Below are 15,684 nucleotides of genomic sequence, written 5' to 3'. Positions count from 1 at the left end.
CCTAGAAGCACAAGTAATTGATACCTGCAGCCTCTGACCTTCTGGGTAGCAGAACCAGACGTCCGCTCTGCCCGTACCAAGTGACGAGCTGTAGAATGGGTGAGTGTCTTGCTGAACGCTTATGGGTCTGGAAGCTAGGCTGCTTCACCACTGGTGTGTACCACATAAATAGATTCATCCCAGGTGGGAAGCGATCGTGGACGGTAGCTGGTGCTTTTCCAAGCGCAAGTAACACATAAGTATATTCCTCCCGATAGGGAAGCTCTAATATTAAATAATTATATTCCTCCGGAAAGGGGCCTCCCAAAAGGGGCGTACAAAATAATCAAATAATTCAATTTGTCAGCTCCAAAATAATCAAATAATTCGATTCGCCTTGCGGAATCAATTTTGTATAAAACTCAGCCTCTCTGTCCCCGCTCTCTCTCTCGCCGTGCCGATTCCCGAATGAACCCATCTCCGAACAATGAGTGTCAGGGTGAAAGAGCAGCATGGCCTAGTAGAAAGAGCATGGGCTTGGGAGTCAGGGGTCGTGTGTTCTAATGCCGCCTCTGCCACTTGTCACCTGTGTGACTTTGGGCAAGTCACTTAACTTCTCTGTGTCTGTTATCTCATCTGTAAAATGGGGATTAAAACTGTGAGCCCTTGTATCTACCTTAGTGCTTAGAACAGTGGTTGGCACATAGTAAGTGCTTAACAAATACCATCGTCATTATTATTATTTAAAGAGAGATCGCGGCCAATTTTCTTTCCTCTGAGGACCAGAGTCCACCAGCCTGGCACCACTTTGGGTTGAACCAGTTAACTGCTTTGCTTCCTACTTCTTACTATGTCATGATGTCATTGGATAGAGTAATTTTACTGGGACAATAGTTGCATTCTTCAGGGAACAGAGAGTGAAAGCAGATTTTGGACAGAGCATTCAACAGAAGTCACTCCTCTTCTGTTCCTAGGAAAGAAGTAACAGCTGTCGGAATCTCGCTACAAATTTTGCCTGTGAGAAGGTGAGTTGGGGACCTTGCCTGGGTTGAGGAGATTAAGGGGGGTGGCTACTGCCCACTCAGTCCCTGGGGTGCATAAACTGGGGGTGGGGTGCAGGCATAGTAGAGAGGCTCAGAGAGCAAAGGTGGTAATGAAAGGGGTTCAAGAGGAGGGAGAGAGTCCCGACTCTGCTGCTGCTGCTGCTGTCTGTCCTGTTTCTCCTCCTCCCCTCACCCCCGTCCCCTCCGGGGGCTTAGATTGAGTCCCTTGTCCACGAGGAACTCAGTGGAGGAAAAAAAGGGGCCGACTGAGCTGCGATTTTCAGAAGCTGAATGGGCATTTCCTTGTTTCTGGAAGCCGGATTTTTCCATACAGATTCCGAATCACATTCCCCCCCCATCCATCCATTCATCAATCAACCAATCAATCAATCAATCATGCTTACTGAGCGCTTACTGCATGCATCTGTGTCTTTGCCTTATGCTATTGAGTCATCTCTGCCCCATAGCGACTCCATGGACACAGCTCTCCCAGAAGGCCCCAACTTCACCTGCAATCATTCTGGTAGTGTATCCATGGAGTTTCTTTGATAAAAATAAAAAAGTGGTTTACCATCACCTCCTTCCACATGGTAAACTTGAATCTCCGCCCTCGACTCTTTCCCGTGCCGCTGCTGCCCAGCACAGGTGAATTTTGACTTGTAGCAGATGGCCTTCCACTTGCTAGCCACTGACCAAGCTGGGAGTGGAATGGGTATGCCTCTGTTTGACTTTCCCTCCCGTAGCCGAGACCGGTAGAGTATTGGAAACTCTCCAGGTGCCATAGTGAGAGGACTGTATGCTTAGCATTGTGCTAAACTCTTGGGAAAATACAATACAATAGAGTTGGTAGACATGATCCCTGTTTTCATGGAGCTTACAATCGAGCAGGGGAGACAGACATTAAAATGAATTATAACTAGGGGAAGTGACAAACTAGTAGGAAGTGGACATAAGTGCTGTGGGGTTGGAGGTAGGGTGTGTATGGAAATGCTTCGGGGGAGCTCAGACCCAATTGCGTAAGCAGTCAGCCAGAAGGGAGGGCTAATATAGTCCTTATCAGTCAGTCAATAGTATTTCCTGAGAGTTTACTAGGTGCAGAGCACTTTACTAAGCGATTGGGAAAGTACAATAAACAATGCAACAGACATATTCCCTGCCCACAACGAGCTTACAGTCTAGAGGGGAAGGTAGACAGGAATATAAAAAAATAAATAATGGATATGGACATAAGTGCTGTGGGGCTGGGTGCGGGGGATGAGACTGCTCTCTCAAAGGTCACCCATGACCTCCTTCTTGCCAAAGCCAATGGTTCCTACTCTATCTTAATCCTTCTCGACCTCTCAGCTGCCTTTGATACTGTAGACCATCCCCTTCTCCTCCACACCTTATCTCACCTTGGCTTCACGGACTCTGTCCTCTCCTGGTTCTCCTCTTATCTTTCTGGCCGTTCATTCTCATTCTCCTTCGCAGGTTTCTCCTCCCCCTCCAGTCCTCTAACAGTAGAGGTTCCTCAAGGGTCAGTTCTTGGCCCTCTTCTGTTCTCCATTTGCAGTCACTTCTTTGGTGAACTCGTTCGCTCCCACGGCTTCAACTATCATCTCTATGCAGATGACACACCGATCTACATCTCTGCCCCTGTCCTCTCCCCCTCCCTTCAGGTTCGTATCTCCTCCTGCCTCCAGGACGTCTCCACCTGGATGTCTGCCCGCCACCTAAAACTCTACATGTCCAAAACTGAGCTCCTTATCTTCCCTCCCAAGCCCTGTCCTCTTCCTGACTTCCCTGTCACTGTGGACGGTACGACCATCCTTCCCGTCTCTCAAGCCCGCAACCTCGTGTCATCCTTGACTCGGCTCTCTCGTTCACCCCACACATCCAATCCGTCACCAAGGCCTGCCGGTCTCACCTTTATAATATCGCCAAGATCCACACTTTTCTCTCCATCCAAACGGCTATCTTACCGGTACAGGCTCTCATAATATCCCGGCTGGATTATTGTGTCAGCCTTCTCTCTGATCTCCCTTCCTCCTGTCTCTCCCCACTCCATTCTATTCTTCACTCCACTGCCGGATCATCTTCCTGCAGAAACGCTCTGAGCATGTCACTCCCCTCCTTAAAAACCTCCAGTGGTTGCCTATTAACCTCTTCACGAAACAAAAACTTCTCACTCTGGGCTTCAAGGCTTTCCATCACCTTGCCCCCTCCTACTTCACCTCCCTTCTCTCTTTCTACTGCCCACCCCGCACGCTCCGCTCTTCTGCCGCTCACCTCCTCACCATCCCCCGTTCTCGCCTATCCCTCCGTCGACCCCTGGCCCACGTCCTCCCGCTGTCCCGGAATGCCCTCCCTCCTCACCTCTGCCAAACTGACTCTCTTCCCCTCTTCAAAGCCCTACTGAGAGCTCACCTCCTCCAAGAGGCCTTCCCAGACTGAGCTACTCCTTTTCCCTCTGCTGCCTCTCTGCCCCCCCTTCACCTCCCCTCAGCTAAGCCTCCTTTCCCCTCTTTCCCTCTGCTCCTCCTCCTCTCCCTTCCCCTTCCCTCAGCACTGTGCTCATTTGCTCATTTGTATATGTCTTTATTACCTTATTTATTTTGTTAATGAGGTGTACATCCCCTTGATTCTATTTATTGCTATTGTTTTTGTCTGTCTGTCTCCTCTGACTAGACTGTAAGCCCATCAATGGGTAAGGATTGTCTCTATCTGTTGTCAAATTGTACATTCCAAGTGCCTAGTACAGTGCTCTGCACATAGTAAGCACTCAATAAATACTATTGAATGAATGAATGAATAAAGGGAGAGAGTCAGGGTGATGCAGAAGGGAGTGGAAGAAAAAGGAAAGAGGGCTTAGTCAGAAAGACCTCTTGGAGGAGATGGGCCTTCAATAAGGCTTTAAAGCGGGGAAGAGTCACTTTTTGTCAGATATGAGGAGGCAGGGAGCTCCAGGCCAGAGGCAGGATGTGGGTGAGAGGTCAGTGGTGAGAAAGATGAGGTAGAGGTACGGTGAGAAGGTTAGCACTAGAGGAGTGAAGTGACCGGTCTGGGTTATAGTAGGAGAGAAGCAAAGCTAAGGTAGCAGGGGGCAAGGTCATTGAGTGCTTTAAAGCCAACGGCAAGTAGTTCCTATTTGATCCTGAGGTGGATGGGCAACCACGAGAGGTTCTTGAGGGGAGGAGAAACGTGGCCTGAATGTTTCTGTAGAAAAATGATCCGAGCAGCACAGTGAAGTTTAGTACAGTGCTCTGCACATAGTAAGCGCTCAATAAATAACTAGTGAATGAATAACCGGAGTGGGGAGAGACAGGAGGCTGGGAAGTCAGCCAGGAGGCTGATACATTAATCAATGTGGGATAGCATATGTGATTGGATTAAAGTGGTCCAGTTTGGACGGAGAAGAAAGGGTGGATCTGAGCGATGTTGTAAAGATCGAACCGTCAGGATTTAGTAATAGATTGAATACGGTCAGACTGTGTCCAACCTGATCATCTTGTACTTACCCCACCACTTAGTACCGTGTCTGGCACATAGTATGTGCTTACTACTATTAATAATAATAATATAGTGAGGGCTTAACAAATACCAGATACCAAATAATGTAATAATAATAACATTATTATTATTATGGGATTTGTTAAGCACTTACTATGGGCAGGCACTTGAGTTCTGGGGTGGATGAGGCCCATCTCCTCCAAGAGGCCTTCCCTGACTAAGCCCCCCTTTCCTCTTCTCCCACTCTCTTCTGCGTTGCCCTGATTTGCTCCCTTTAGTCATCCCCCATTCCAGCCCCACAGCACTCATGTCCATATCTCTCAATTATTTATTTATATTGCTGTCTGTCTCCCCCCCCAGACTGTAAGCTTGCTGTGGGCAAGGAATGCATCTGCTATATTGGTCTACTGCACTCTCCCAAGCACCTAGCTCAGTGGTCCGCATACAGTAAGCACTCAATAAATACGATTGACTGCCTGATCCACTGACGCCTCCCCAGATATTCTACTTCATGATCCTCCCCCTTCGGTGGCCACCCTGAGTGGGGAGGGAGGGACCGTGTAACAAGATCCATCCAAGTCTTCTTGCAGCCATCCCCATGCTTCTGGGGGTGACCTTGTGGGTCTTCAGAATTAAGGGATCCACACCTCTTAGGTTGGTGCCAGAAGGTAAGTGGTGTGTTTATCAGAGCTAACCACCTGTCATAAAGGTGGAGATCCATCTACCCAGGTCCTGAAGGGTCACACCAAGTCTACCCTGAGCCTCGCCATTGCTGGGACTGTGTTTCAGGTCAAGACCTGCTCTTCTCGTGGAAGGACCATGGATCTTAAAGCCATCGAGATGCCGACTCTGGGGCGTCCCCTGCAACTGGGGATGCTGTACGACTGCCGAGACGACCGCTTTGTCCCAGGTACGCGTTCAGCCAACCCTCTTAGGGTGACAGACGGCTCCATTGTTTGGGGGTTTTTTTTAATGGTATTTGTTGAGCACTTACAATGTGCAACCCCTGTTCTAAGTTCTGGGATAGATGTAAGTTAATTACGTTGGACACAGTCCCCATCTCACATGGGGCTCACAGTTTAAGAAGGAGGGGGAACAGGGATTTATCCCATTTGACCACATGGGTGTCAGGAAAAGGATCCATCATTCATTCAGTACTATTTATTTAAAGCTTACTACGTGCAGAGCACCGTACTAAGCGCTTGGAATGTACAGTTCGGCAACAGATAGAGACAATCCCTGCTCAACAATGGGCTCACAGTCTAAAAGCCCACAGGATTCAAAAAGAGCCCTGAGAAAAGAAGTGGGACACCAAACAGATGGGAACTCTCGAGGTTCAAGTTAAAATCTATCAATCATCAACAGTATGTATTAAGGAACACCGTACTAAGCACTCGGGAGAGTACGGTATAACAGAGTTCATTCATTCATTCGCTCATTCATTCACTGCATTAAGTGCTTGGGCGAGTACAATGTAACAGTAGACAGACACATTCCCTGCCCACAAGGAGCTCACAGTTTAGAGAAGGAGACAGACATTAATATGAATATAAATGAATAAATGACTGATATGTACATAAGTGCAGTGGGGCTGGGAAAGAGGATGAATAAAGGGAGCAAGAAATGATGGATTGATAATAGTAATGGATTGCATATTTATTCAATCATATTTATGAAGTGCTTACTGAGTGCTCAGCACTGTGATAAGCTCTTGGGAAAGTACAATAGAGCAACAGTGACATTCCCTGGCCAGAATGAGCCCACAGTCTAAAGAAGGAGGGGAGACGGACATCAATACAAATAAATATAAAACACAGATATGCACCTAAGTGCTGTGGGGCTGAGTTGAATGAGACAGAGGAGAAAAGGATAAAGCCAAGGTTACGCGCGTGGGATACAGGAAGGATGGGGATACCATCTACAGTGATGGGAAAGTGACGGTGAGGTCAGCGTTTGTGTGGGAAGATAAGAAGCTGGTAGATACAGAGTTGGTAGACACGATCTCTGCCCACAGTGAGGTTAGAGTCTGGAGTGGGGGGCAGATATTAATTTAAATCAGCAAATCACAGTTATATACCCGTGAATTGTGGGGCAGGGGTTGGGGTAAATAAAAGGTGCCAAACTAAGTGCAAGCATGGTGCAGAAGGGAGTGAGAGAAGAGGAAATGAGGATTTAGTTGGGGAAGGCCTCTTGGATGTGATTTTAATAAGGCTTTGAAGGGAGAGTGATCCTCTGTCAGATAAGAAGGTGTTGGGGGGACGTTCCAAGCCAGAGGCAGGACATGGATGAGGGAATGGTGGTGAAATAGATGAGATCGTTACAGTGAGTAGGTTGGTAATAGAGGAGTGAAGTGTACGGGCTGAGTTGTAGTAGAAAATCCGAGAAGTAAGGGAAGATTTCTCCCCTCACCCATTGAACTGGGGAGAGGAGCGGATGGGGAATTTCCAGTATTATCCTCTCTCCACTGACACTGTCTGGCTCTGATTCTTTTCATTTTCCAGGTGTCACCTTGTGGGATATCAATGACACCGAAAAGGACATGCGCTCCCAGCCCCAGCACAGGACGGAATTCCACATCATCGCCTCCGACTCCCTGGAAGAGAAGTCCAGCGCTCTCAGCATCAGCGCCTCTCTGAAGGCGAGTTTCCTGGGGGGGCTGGTCAGTGTGGAAGGATCAGCCAAATACGTGAACGACACCAAGACATCCAAGCGCCAGGCCAGGGTCACGCTCCACTACTCCACCACCACCGAGTTCAAGCAGCTGACGATGAAGCACCTGGGCCGGCAGAACATCACGTATCCGGAGGTGTTCGATAATGGCACCGCCACCCACGTGGTGACGGGAGTCCTGTTCGGGGCTCAGGCTTTCTTCGTGTTTGACCGGGAAGTCTCCTCCACTGAGAATGTACGGGACATACAGGGAAGCCTCAAAGTGTCCGTGACCAAGATCCCTTTCATGTCGATTGAAGGGGAAGGATCTGCCAGTGTGAAAGAGGGAGGTAAGAATAACATAGAGAATTTCCGCTGTACGTTCTACGGGGACTTTGCCCTGAATAACACTCCAAAAACGTACAATGAGGCCATAGAGGTCTATTCCTCCCTTCCCAAGCTGCTCGGAGAGAACGGAGAGAAGGCCGTGCCGGTGATGGCCTGGCTATACCCGCTGGAGAAGCTGGATTCCAAAGCCGCCAAGCTGGTCCGAGAGATCAGCATCACTCTGGTTAATGAGACTCAGGCCGCGCTGGAAGGGCTGACGGATTGTCTCACCAGGGGCAACGACATGTTGGCCTCAAAGGCAGCAGCATTTCCTGAAATCAGAGGCAGGGCTGAGAGGTTCCAAGAGCTCGGTCGGCTATACAAACTCATGTTCCAGAAACAACTGTCAAGCATCTTACCTCACATCCGGGGTGGAGGGAAACAGGAAGAAAGCTTGGCGGAGCTCTTGGCCAGGAAAGAACAATCACCCTTAGGTGCCCAAAGAATCAGTGAATTTCTAAATCGAAGCGAGGGGGAGATTAATTTTGTGAATGCCTACCTGGTTCTGCTTGAGGAAGTAGCTATTGCTCTTCCTGAGAATGAACGAGATAAAGTTCTCTTTGACCCAAACGTTAACTTTGTTTTTGCTTTCACCTTCACCTCATTGCCGGAAGAAGTGCCTTATCTATCCGAGTTGAGTCTCTGGTTTCAAAAAAACTCAGTGCAAGGAACTCAGGATCTGCCACCATCCAGTACTGCCCTGCAGAAACCCAAATTCAGTTTGTGGTTCAGACAGAAGGGAATCCAGAAGAAATTACGGAAAACTGTCATATCTTTTCTACAATTTGCGAAGGCCAACAGCTCTAATGGGAAGATTCGGTTCATTGTGGCATCTGAGCAAAACGAAGACATTCCAGCAGCTTCAATTTATCTCTATGAACAGGGAGAACTGATTGACACCAACTTTGAACTTCCCTCCATCCCCTCTCTTCCCCAGATTGTTAGGGTGAGGCATGACCATGTCCAGTTTGTACTGACCCCAACGAGGGAGGAAAGAGAGGAGATAAAGGGTTATTGGCTAGAGTACCGAATAAAAGACCAGGAAGACTGGCAGGGCAAGATGGTGGACAGGAACGAGGAAAAGATCTCAATAACCGGGTTAATTCCAAGCACCCAATATGAGTTCAGAATTACTGATTTGTATGGATCATGGAGGAGCCAAAGCAATGTGAGTGACCCTGTGGAGACCCTTCCCATCGGTCCCCCTGAAAAACTTTCAGCGGTTCTCAAGTCACAACAGGTGGTGACCCTAAGTTGGCAGACACCAAAAGACAAATCAAAGAAAACTGTGATCTTGGAGTACAGGGTGGAATTCAGAGAGGAGGCCGGGGGAGCCGGTGAGCAGGGATGGAGAGAATGGAGACAACAGACAATCGAAAAAGAAAAGGAGACCTGCGACATCAGTGAATTGAAAACTCAGTCACTCTACAGGTTCCGAGTGTCAGCCGTGTGCGTGAACGAGGATATCAGTGACCCCAGCAAGAGCAAGCGTATCGGTGACCCCAGCGAGGAGATACTGGTCTCCACCATAAGAAAAAAAGGTGAGATAAAGTCTGTTCATCTTTGCCCTGAAACTTTTTCTCCTGTGGCTAATGAATCTCACAACGTACTTATCGGCACCAAACCTTCTCAGGACGCTGACTCGTTCTCCCATGCCCACCCAGCTTTCCCCTGCAGGCTCAGAAATGAGATGGAGTCGTCTTCCTGCCTGCGCCTGTGTCATCTCTCCCCAAATAGTGTCCTGATTCAGGCCAGGGTCAGTTCATCTGTGGACAGAGCACAGAGTTCCCTGGTCTAGAGGGGCAGTGACTTCCCCCTTCCTGCTCTTGAAGAGTCACTTGGGTGGATAAAAGGGCACTGAGGCTGGAAGCAGGAGCAGGAAACAAACTAGAGAGAGACTCTGAGCCGCACCCTCCTGGCTCCTGCGGTGGTAGCCAGTCAATTCAACTCTCCCCTACCCACTGGGGACGAGGCTCTCAGCCTGCCTCTTCAGGTTGGGAGGGAGGAGCCATAGCCTGACCCTGCTGGGTTCCGCTCAGCTGCAGCCCCAGCACCATGGTCTAATAGATAGAACCTGGCCCTGATAGTCAGAAGGACCTGGGTTCTAATCCCAGCTCTTCCACTTGTCTGCTGTGTGAATTTAAGCAAGTCACTTCATTCATTAATTCATCATTCAATTGTATTTCATGAGTGCTTACTGTGTGCAGAGCACTGTACTAAGCACTTGGGGAACTACAATTCAGCAATAAAGAGAGACAATACCTGCTCACAATGAGCTCACAGTCTAGGGGTGGGACGGGGGCATGAGGAGACAGACATCAACACAAGTAAACAGGCATCAGTATAAATTAATAAAATGACAGCCAGATATATACATAAGGGCTGTAGAGTGGGGAAAAGAGGAAAGAGCAGAGGGAGCAAGTCAGGGTGCCGTGGCAGGGAGTGGGAGATGAGAAAAAGTGGGGTTTAGTCTGGGAAGGCCTCTTGGAAGAAGTTCACCTTCAGCAGGGCTTTGAATGGGGGCAGAGTGATTGTCAGGTGGATTTGAGGAGGGAGGGCATTCCAAGTCAGAGGTAGGATGTGGACCAGGGGTCAGCGGCGAGACAGGCGAGATGGAGGCATAGCGAGAAGGTTAGCACGAGAGGAGCGGAGTGTTCGTGGGCTGGGTTGTAGAAGGAGAGAAGCGAGGTGAGGTAGGAGGGGGCAAGGTGATGGAGAGCTTTAAATCCAATAGTGAGGAGTTTTTGTTTGATATGGAGGTGGATAGGCAACCCCTGGAGATTTTTGAGAAGGGGAGGGGGACGTGCTCTGAGCGTTTCTGTAGAAAGATAATCCAGGCAATGGAGTGAAATATGGACTGGAGTGAGGAGAGGCAGAGAGGTTGGGAAGTCAGAAAGGAGGCTGATGCAGTAATCTAGGCGGGATAGGTTGAGTGTACTAACATGGTAATGATTTGGATGGAGAGAAAAGGGTGGATCTTAGTGATGTTGTGAAGATGATACCGACAGGATTTGGTGATGGATTGAATATGTGGGTTGAATGAGAGAGAAGAGTCAAGGATGATACCAAGGTTACGGTCTTGTGAGATGGAAAGGATGGTTGTGCCATCTACAGTGACAGGAAAATTCGGGAGAGGACAGGGATTGGGAGGGAAAATAAGGAGCTCTGTTTTGGACATGTTGAGTTTTAGGTGGTGGGAGGACATCCAAGTACAGATGTCCTGAAGGCAGGAGAAGATGTGAGCCTGAAGGGAGGGAGAGAGATTAGGGGAGGAGATGTAGATTTGGGTAAAATCTGCATAGAGATGGTAGGTGAAGCCCATGGGAGTGAACGAGTTCTCCAAGGGAATGAGTGTAGATGGAGGAAAGGAGGGGCCCGAGAACTGAGCCTCGAGGGGCCCCCACAGTTAGGGGACGGGAGGCGGAGGAGGAACCCACAAAGGAGAATGAGAATGAATGGCCAGTGAGATAAGAAGAGAAGCAGGAGAGGATGGAGTCAGTGAAGTCAAGGTTGGATAACATACCGAGGAGAAGGGGATGGTCCGCAGTGTCAAAGGCAGCTGAGAAGTTGAGGAGGATTAGGATGGAATAAGAACCATTGGATTTGGCAAAAAGGAGATCGTTGGTGACCTTTGAGAGGGAGGTTTCAGTGGAGTGAAGGGATGGAAGCCAGATTGGAGGGGGTCCAGGAAACGGTTGGAGGAGAGGAATTTGAGACAGACTCGCTCAAGGAGTTTGGAGAGGAAAAGTAGGAAGGAAATGGGGCAATAACTGGAGGGAGCTGTGGGATCAAGAAAAGGTGTTTTTTAGGATCGGGGAGATCTGGGCATGTTTGAAGGTAGTGGGGAAGAAGCCATTGGAGAGTGAACGGTTAGAGATGGCTGCTAAGGAGGGCAGGAGGAAAGGGGCGAGAGTTTTTACAAGGTGCGAAGGAATGGGGTCCAAAGTGCATGTGGAGTCAGCGGCATTTGAGAGGAGGCAGGAGATCTCCTCTGGAGATACTACTGAGAAGGATGGGAAAGTTGAAGAGGGGGCCGGGAGGAGGGGGAGGGGTGATTTTGGGAAGCTTATACCTGTTGGTGTTCATTTTCTTAATAAAGTAGATGGCCAGATCACTGGGGGCAAGGAATAGGGGAGGTGGGGGGACAGGGAGCCTGAGGAGGGATCTAAATATCTGGAACAACTGGCGAGGATGATGGGCATGGGTGTCAATATCTCTGTGCCTCAGTTACCTTATCTGTAAAATGGGGATTAAGGCTGTGAGCCCCAGGTGGGTCACGGACTGTGTCCTCCTGATTAGCTTGTATCTGCCCAAACGCTTAGTACACTGCCAGGCAAAGAGCGAGCGCTTAACAGATACCATTTAAACAATAACAACAGTCAACCTATCTTGAAAGGGGAGTGAGCAGAAGGAGAGAGTACTCTCTGAGCAGAGAGACACAGCAGAGGAGAGGGAAGGAAAAGGAAGAGAGAAGAATAAGGGGAAGATGAAATCTGTAACATTATGGGATTAATCCAGCCTTTAATGGAGGGATGGAAAGCGCTGGGGTCTGGAGAAGGATCAGCTCAGACAGGACTCGGGACTCTGCTGGCAGCAACTGGATTTTCTGGTTATTCCATATCCTCTCCTCCCCATTTATCGCTCACTCAGCCATAATGACTCTGTTTCTTTCTCTACAGAGAGGTTCTCGCTGGATCCAGAAACTGCCAACGAATACCTGTGCCTGTCCCAGGGCAATAAATCTGTGGAATGGGTCATACCACCACAGGTGGTGTCCCAGCATCGCAAGAGATTTGTAGGGGAAGCCTATGTGCTGGGCTCCACCGGCTTCAATTCGGGCCAGCACTACTGGGAGGTGGAGGTGGAAGGGAAGGGACTGTGCAAGATCGGGGTGGCCACGGAGTCCGTGGAGAGGAAGAGTAGCCGAGGCCATGAGGAGACCATTTGGAGTCTGACTATTTGCACCCCATTCCACGTGCTCATCGGTGACGAACCTGACCCAAACATAGAAGTCCCACGCGTCGTGGGGGTCTTACTTGATTACGAAGAGGGCCAGGTGACTTTCTTTAATGCAGAAACCCAGGACGAGATCCACACTTACCCCGCGTGTTTCAAAGAGAAAATCTTCCCTTTACTTGGTTTTCAGGGACAGGGAACCCGCATGACCCTAAGATCCTGAGACAACCCCCCCACCACTCCCAGTAAGGGCATTTGTCAAGTGCTTAGTATGCACGAAGCACTGTACTAAACCCCGGGGTAGATCAAAGAGAATAAGTTCGCTTATAGTCTAAGTAGGACTCTGCCTCCCTACTGCTCTCCTATTCACCAATGAAGGGGAACCTGTACCTGGTTTCATCCTGAAATTTCTTTCGCTCCCCCAAGGCTCTGCCCATCTTCCCCTCTGCTTCCCCCGTCGGCTACAATCTCCTGCCTCCGAACCCCACGGGAGGCTCCCAAGATGTCGAGTTGCCAGACTGATCCACTTGCTGCTTCAAGGACGGAAGCCTCTATCTTCCCACCCTCCCCAGGGCCCGCTCGGGGAGTGTCTCTGTTTGTAGAAACCCATCTGCTGATTTCTTCTGCCTTCAAAAAAAATTAATGCTAATAATAAAGTTCCCAAAAAACCATTCATTCCTCCTCTCGTTTCTCCTTGTGCTCATGCTTTGACTGGCACCCTACTACTCTGACAATAATAATAGTAATAGTAGGAATAGAATTAAGCACTTACTGTGCACGGAGCACTCTACAATTGCTGGGAAAGCACACACACATGAGAAATAGACCTGGATCCTGTCCCTCTGTGGCCTTAAAACCTATGATGTCCATGCTCTCTTGCCTCCCCCCAACCTTAACCCCGAGATTGGAAAGGATCCTCGAAAATTTCTGGAGCAAGTAAACACTTACTTGCTCAGAGACCCCGCCCCAAGAGAAAGCTAATCTGCCTAAGAGTACTGGCAGTTCCTTATCTGGTGACTCCACCTGGAACCCAACCACTTAAAGGGTCCACTGCAAAAAGTGGCAGGGCTCGTTAATTGAGGTCTTCCTGATTATTTTACGGTAAGCCTGAGTCCCAGTGGGCTGCTCGGGCAAGAGGTGGTTGCCATAATAAATAATAATGTTGGTATTTGTTAAGTGCTTACTATGTGCAGAGGACTGTTCTAAGCGCTGGGGTAGATACAGGGTAATCAGGTTGTCCCACGTAAGGCTCACGGTCTTAATCCCCATTTTACAGATGAGGGAACTGAGCCCCAAAGAAGTGAAGTGACTTGCCCACAGTCACACAGCTGACAAGTGGCAGAGCCGGGATTCAAACCCACGACCTGACTCCCAAGCCCGGGCTCTTTCCACTGAGCCACGCCGGTTCTCTGTCATGTATGAGTGACCGTGTACCGAGCAGCGATAATCCCAACCGCCACTTATTCTCTGCCTCCTGCAGCCCCCGACCCCTGAAGCCCCCCACCTCTGATGCCTCTCCCTCATATCCTCACACCCTATGATCCCTAAGGAGAAGCAGCGTGGCTCAGTGGAAAGAGCCTGGGCTTCGGAGTCAGAGGTCATGAGTTCGACCCCCGGCTCTGCCACTTGTCAGCTGAGTGACTGTGGGCAAGTCACTTAACTTCTCTGTGCCTCAGTTCCCTCATCTGTAAAATAGGGATTAAAAGTGTGTGAGCCCCAAGTGGGACAACCTGATCACCCTGTATCTCCCCCAGCGCTTAGAACAGTGCTCGGCACCTAGTAAGCGCTTAACAAATACCAACATTATTATCCCTTGGCTTTTCCCTTCTGCCCCTTGGGGAGTGGAGAACCAGATTCAAGGGTCTGGGAAGGCAGGGGATGATGGAACAGTCTGACTTCAGTACACCCACGTCCTCCCCTGCTACACTCATGACTGGAGTCCCCCGGACCTTGTTTGGATTTACCTTCACCTCATTACCAGAAGTGTCAGTCACATGCATAGACGGATGTATTGGTGATCCCAGAGAGGAGATACAGGTCTCCACCATAAGGGAAAAAGATGAGATAAAGTAAGCTCTCCCCCCAAACTTTTTCCCCTGTGGCTAGTGAATCCCACAACACACATAGTAGCATCGACTCAGTCTCCCATTCCCACTCAGCCTCCCCCTGCAGGCTCAGAAATGAGGATCCCGGCTCCACCACTTGTCTTCTGGGTGACCTTGGGTGAGTCACTTCACTTCTCTGCACCTCAGTTACTTCGTCTGTAAAATGGGGATTGAGACTGTGAGCCCCACTGGGGACAGGGACTGTGTTTAACCCGATTTGCTGTATACATCACAGCCTGTGCACAGTACAGCACAGCACCTATCCCACGTGGGCTCAAAGTCTATGGAGGAAAGAGAAAAGGTCTGGAAGCCCATTTTGCAGCTGAGGGAACCGAGGCCCAGAGCTGTTTAGTGACTTACAGAGAACCCAGGTCCTCTGACTGTCAGGACCGTGCTCTTTCCATCAGGCCACACTTCTTCCCCATTACTACCACGTTACAGTCATTATTATAATTATGACTATTAGCAACTATTAGGAGGGAAGTCAGGGGTGTTTGGAAGTTACTGATGATCGTTATTATCATCATTATGACTATTACTATTAGCAATTATCATAATGATAATAATAATGATCATCAATAACTCCCAAACAGCCCTGACTTCCCTCCTCTCTCCACAGCCAGGGTGGTCCCGGATCCAGAAACAACTACGGCTGGACGGATGAGGAAGAGAAGAGGAAGGAAGAGGGGGAAGAGGAGGATGAAAAGGAGGAGAAGGAAGAGGAAGAGGACAAGGAGGAGAAGGAGAGGGAGGAGGACAAAGCCTTACTGAAGGTCCATCACGTCCAAGAGACCTTCCCTGGCTAAGCCCCCCTTTCTTCTTCTCCCATTCCTGCCGGTCAGGGTGGAGTGCTTGCCTTGGGGGTTAATCGGGGAAGCGGACAGGGGCAGGATCCAGGAATGAGACGATTGCTGCTAGGGGTGGGGGACGCTTCCAGAGATCAGAGGCGGGAGACTGTTTACCGGACTGAGCCCTCCCGCTCACACAGTGAGCGGCAGACCGGATGACCTCAGCCTGGTGCACTGCCCTCTTCCCCTCTCGAGGTCCCGGGGAGGAGTCGCCCGTGCGGACTGAAC

General features: G+C 49.5%; 1 protein-coding gene and 1 non-coding gene across 3 annotated transcripts; one reads left to right on the top strand and one right to left on the bottom strand.

Annotated features, from left to right (window-relative positions):
* Nucleotides 1-13,178, top strand: LOC114816029 (stonustoxin subunit alpha-like). Of its 2 annotated transcripts, XM_029077572.2 has the most exons (5): nucleotides 1-99; nucleotides 954-1,004; nucleotides 5,301-5,421; nucleotides 7,013-9,088; nucleotides 12,227-13,178. In XM_029077572.2, the coding sequence occupies exons 3-5, from the start codon at nucleotides 5,331-5,333 to the stop codon at nucleotides 12,724-12,726; spliced, it is 2,667 nt and encodes an 888-aa protein (XP_028933405.1). In that variant the 5' UTR covers nucleotides 1-99; nucleotides 954-1,004; nucleotides 5,301-5,330; the 3' UTR covers nucleotides 12,727-13,178. The 2 variants fall into 2 exon arrangements, with proteins under 2 accessions (XP_028933405.1, XP_028933404.1); XM_029077571.2 differs by lacking the exon at nucleotides 1-99 and having other exon boundaries at nucleotides 889-1,004.
* Nucleotides 1,678-1,815, bottom strand: LOC114816351. Its single transcript, XR_003764114.1, has one exon. It is a non-coding gene; the product is annotated as a small nucleolar RNA SNORA7 (small nucleolar RNA).
* Nucleotides 13,179-15,684: the final 2,506 nt, after the last annotated feature.

This window comes from Ornithorhynchus anatinus, chromosome 13, assembly GCF_004115215.2.
Source record: "Ornithorhynchus anatinus isolate Pmale09 chromosome 13, mOrnAna1.pri.v4, whole genome shotgun sequence".
Taxonomy (NCBI): Eukaryota; Metazoa; Chordata; class Mammalia; order Monotremata; family Ornithorhynchidae; genus Ornithorhynchus; species Ornithorhynchus anatinus.
The sequence above is the reverse complement of the archived record's forward strand: the minus strand, read 5'-3'. Positions and strand labels throughout refer to the sequence as shown.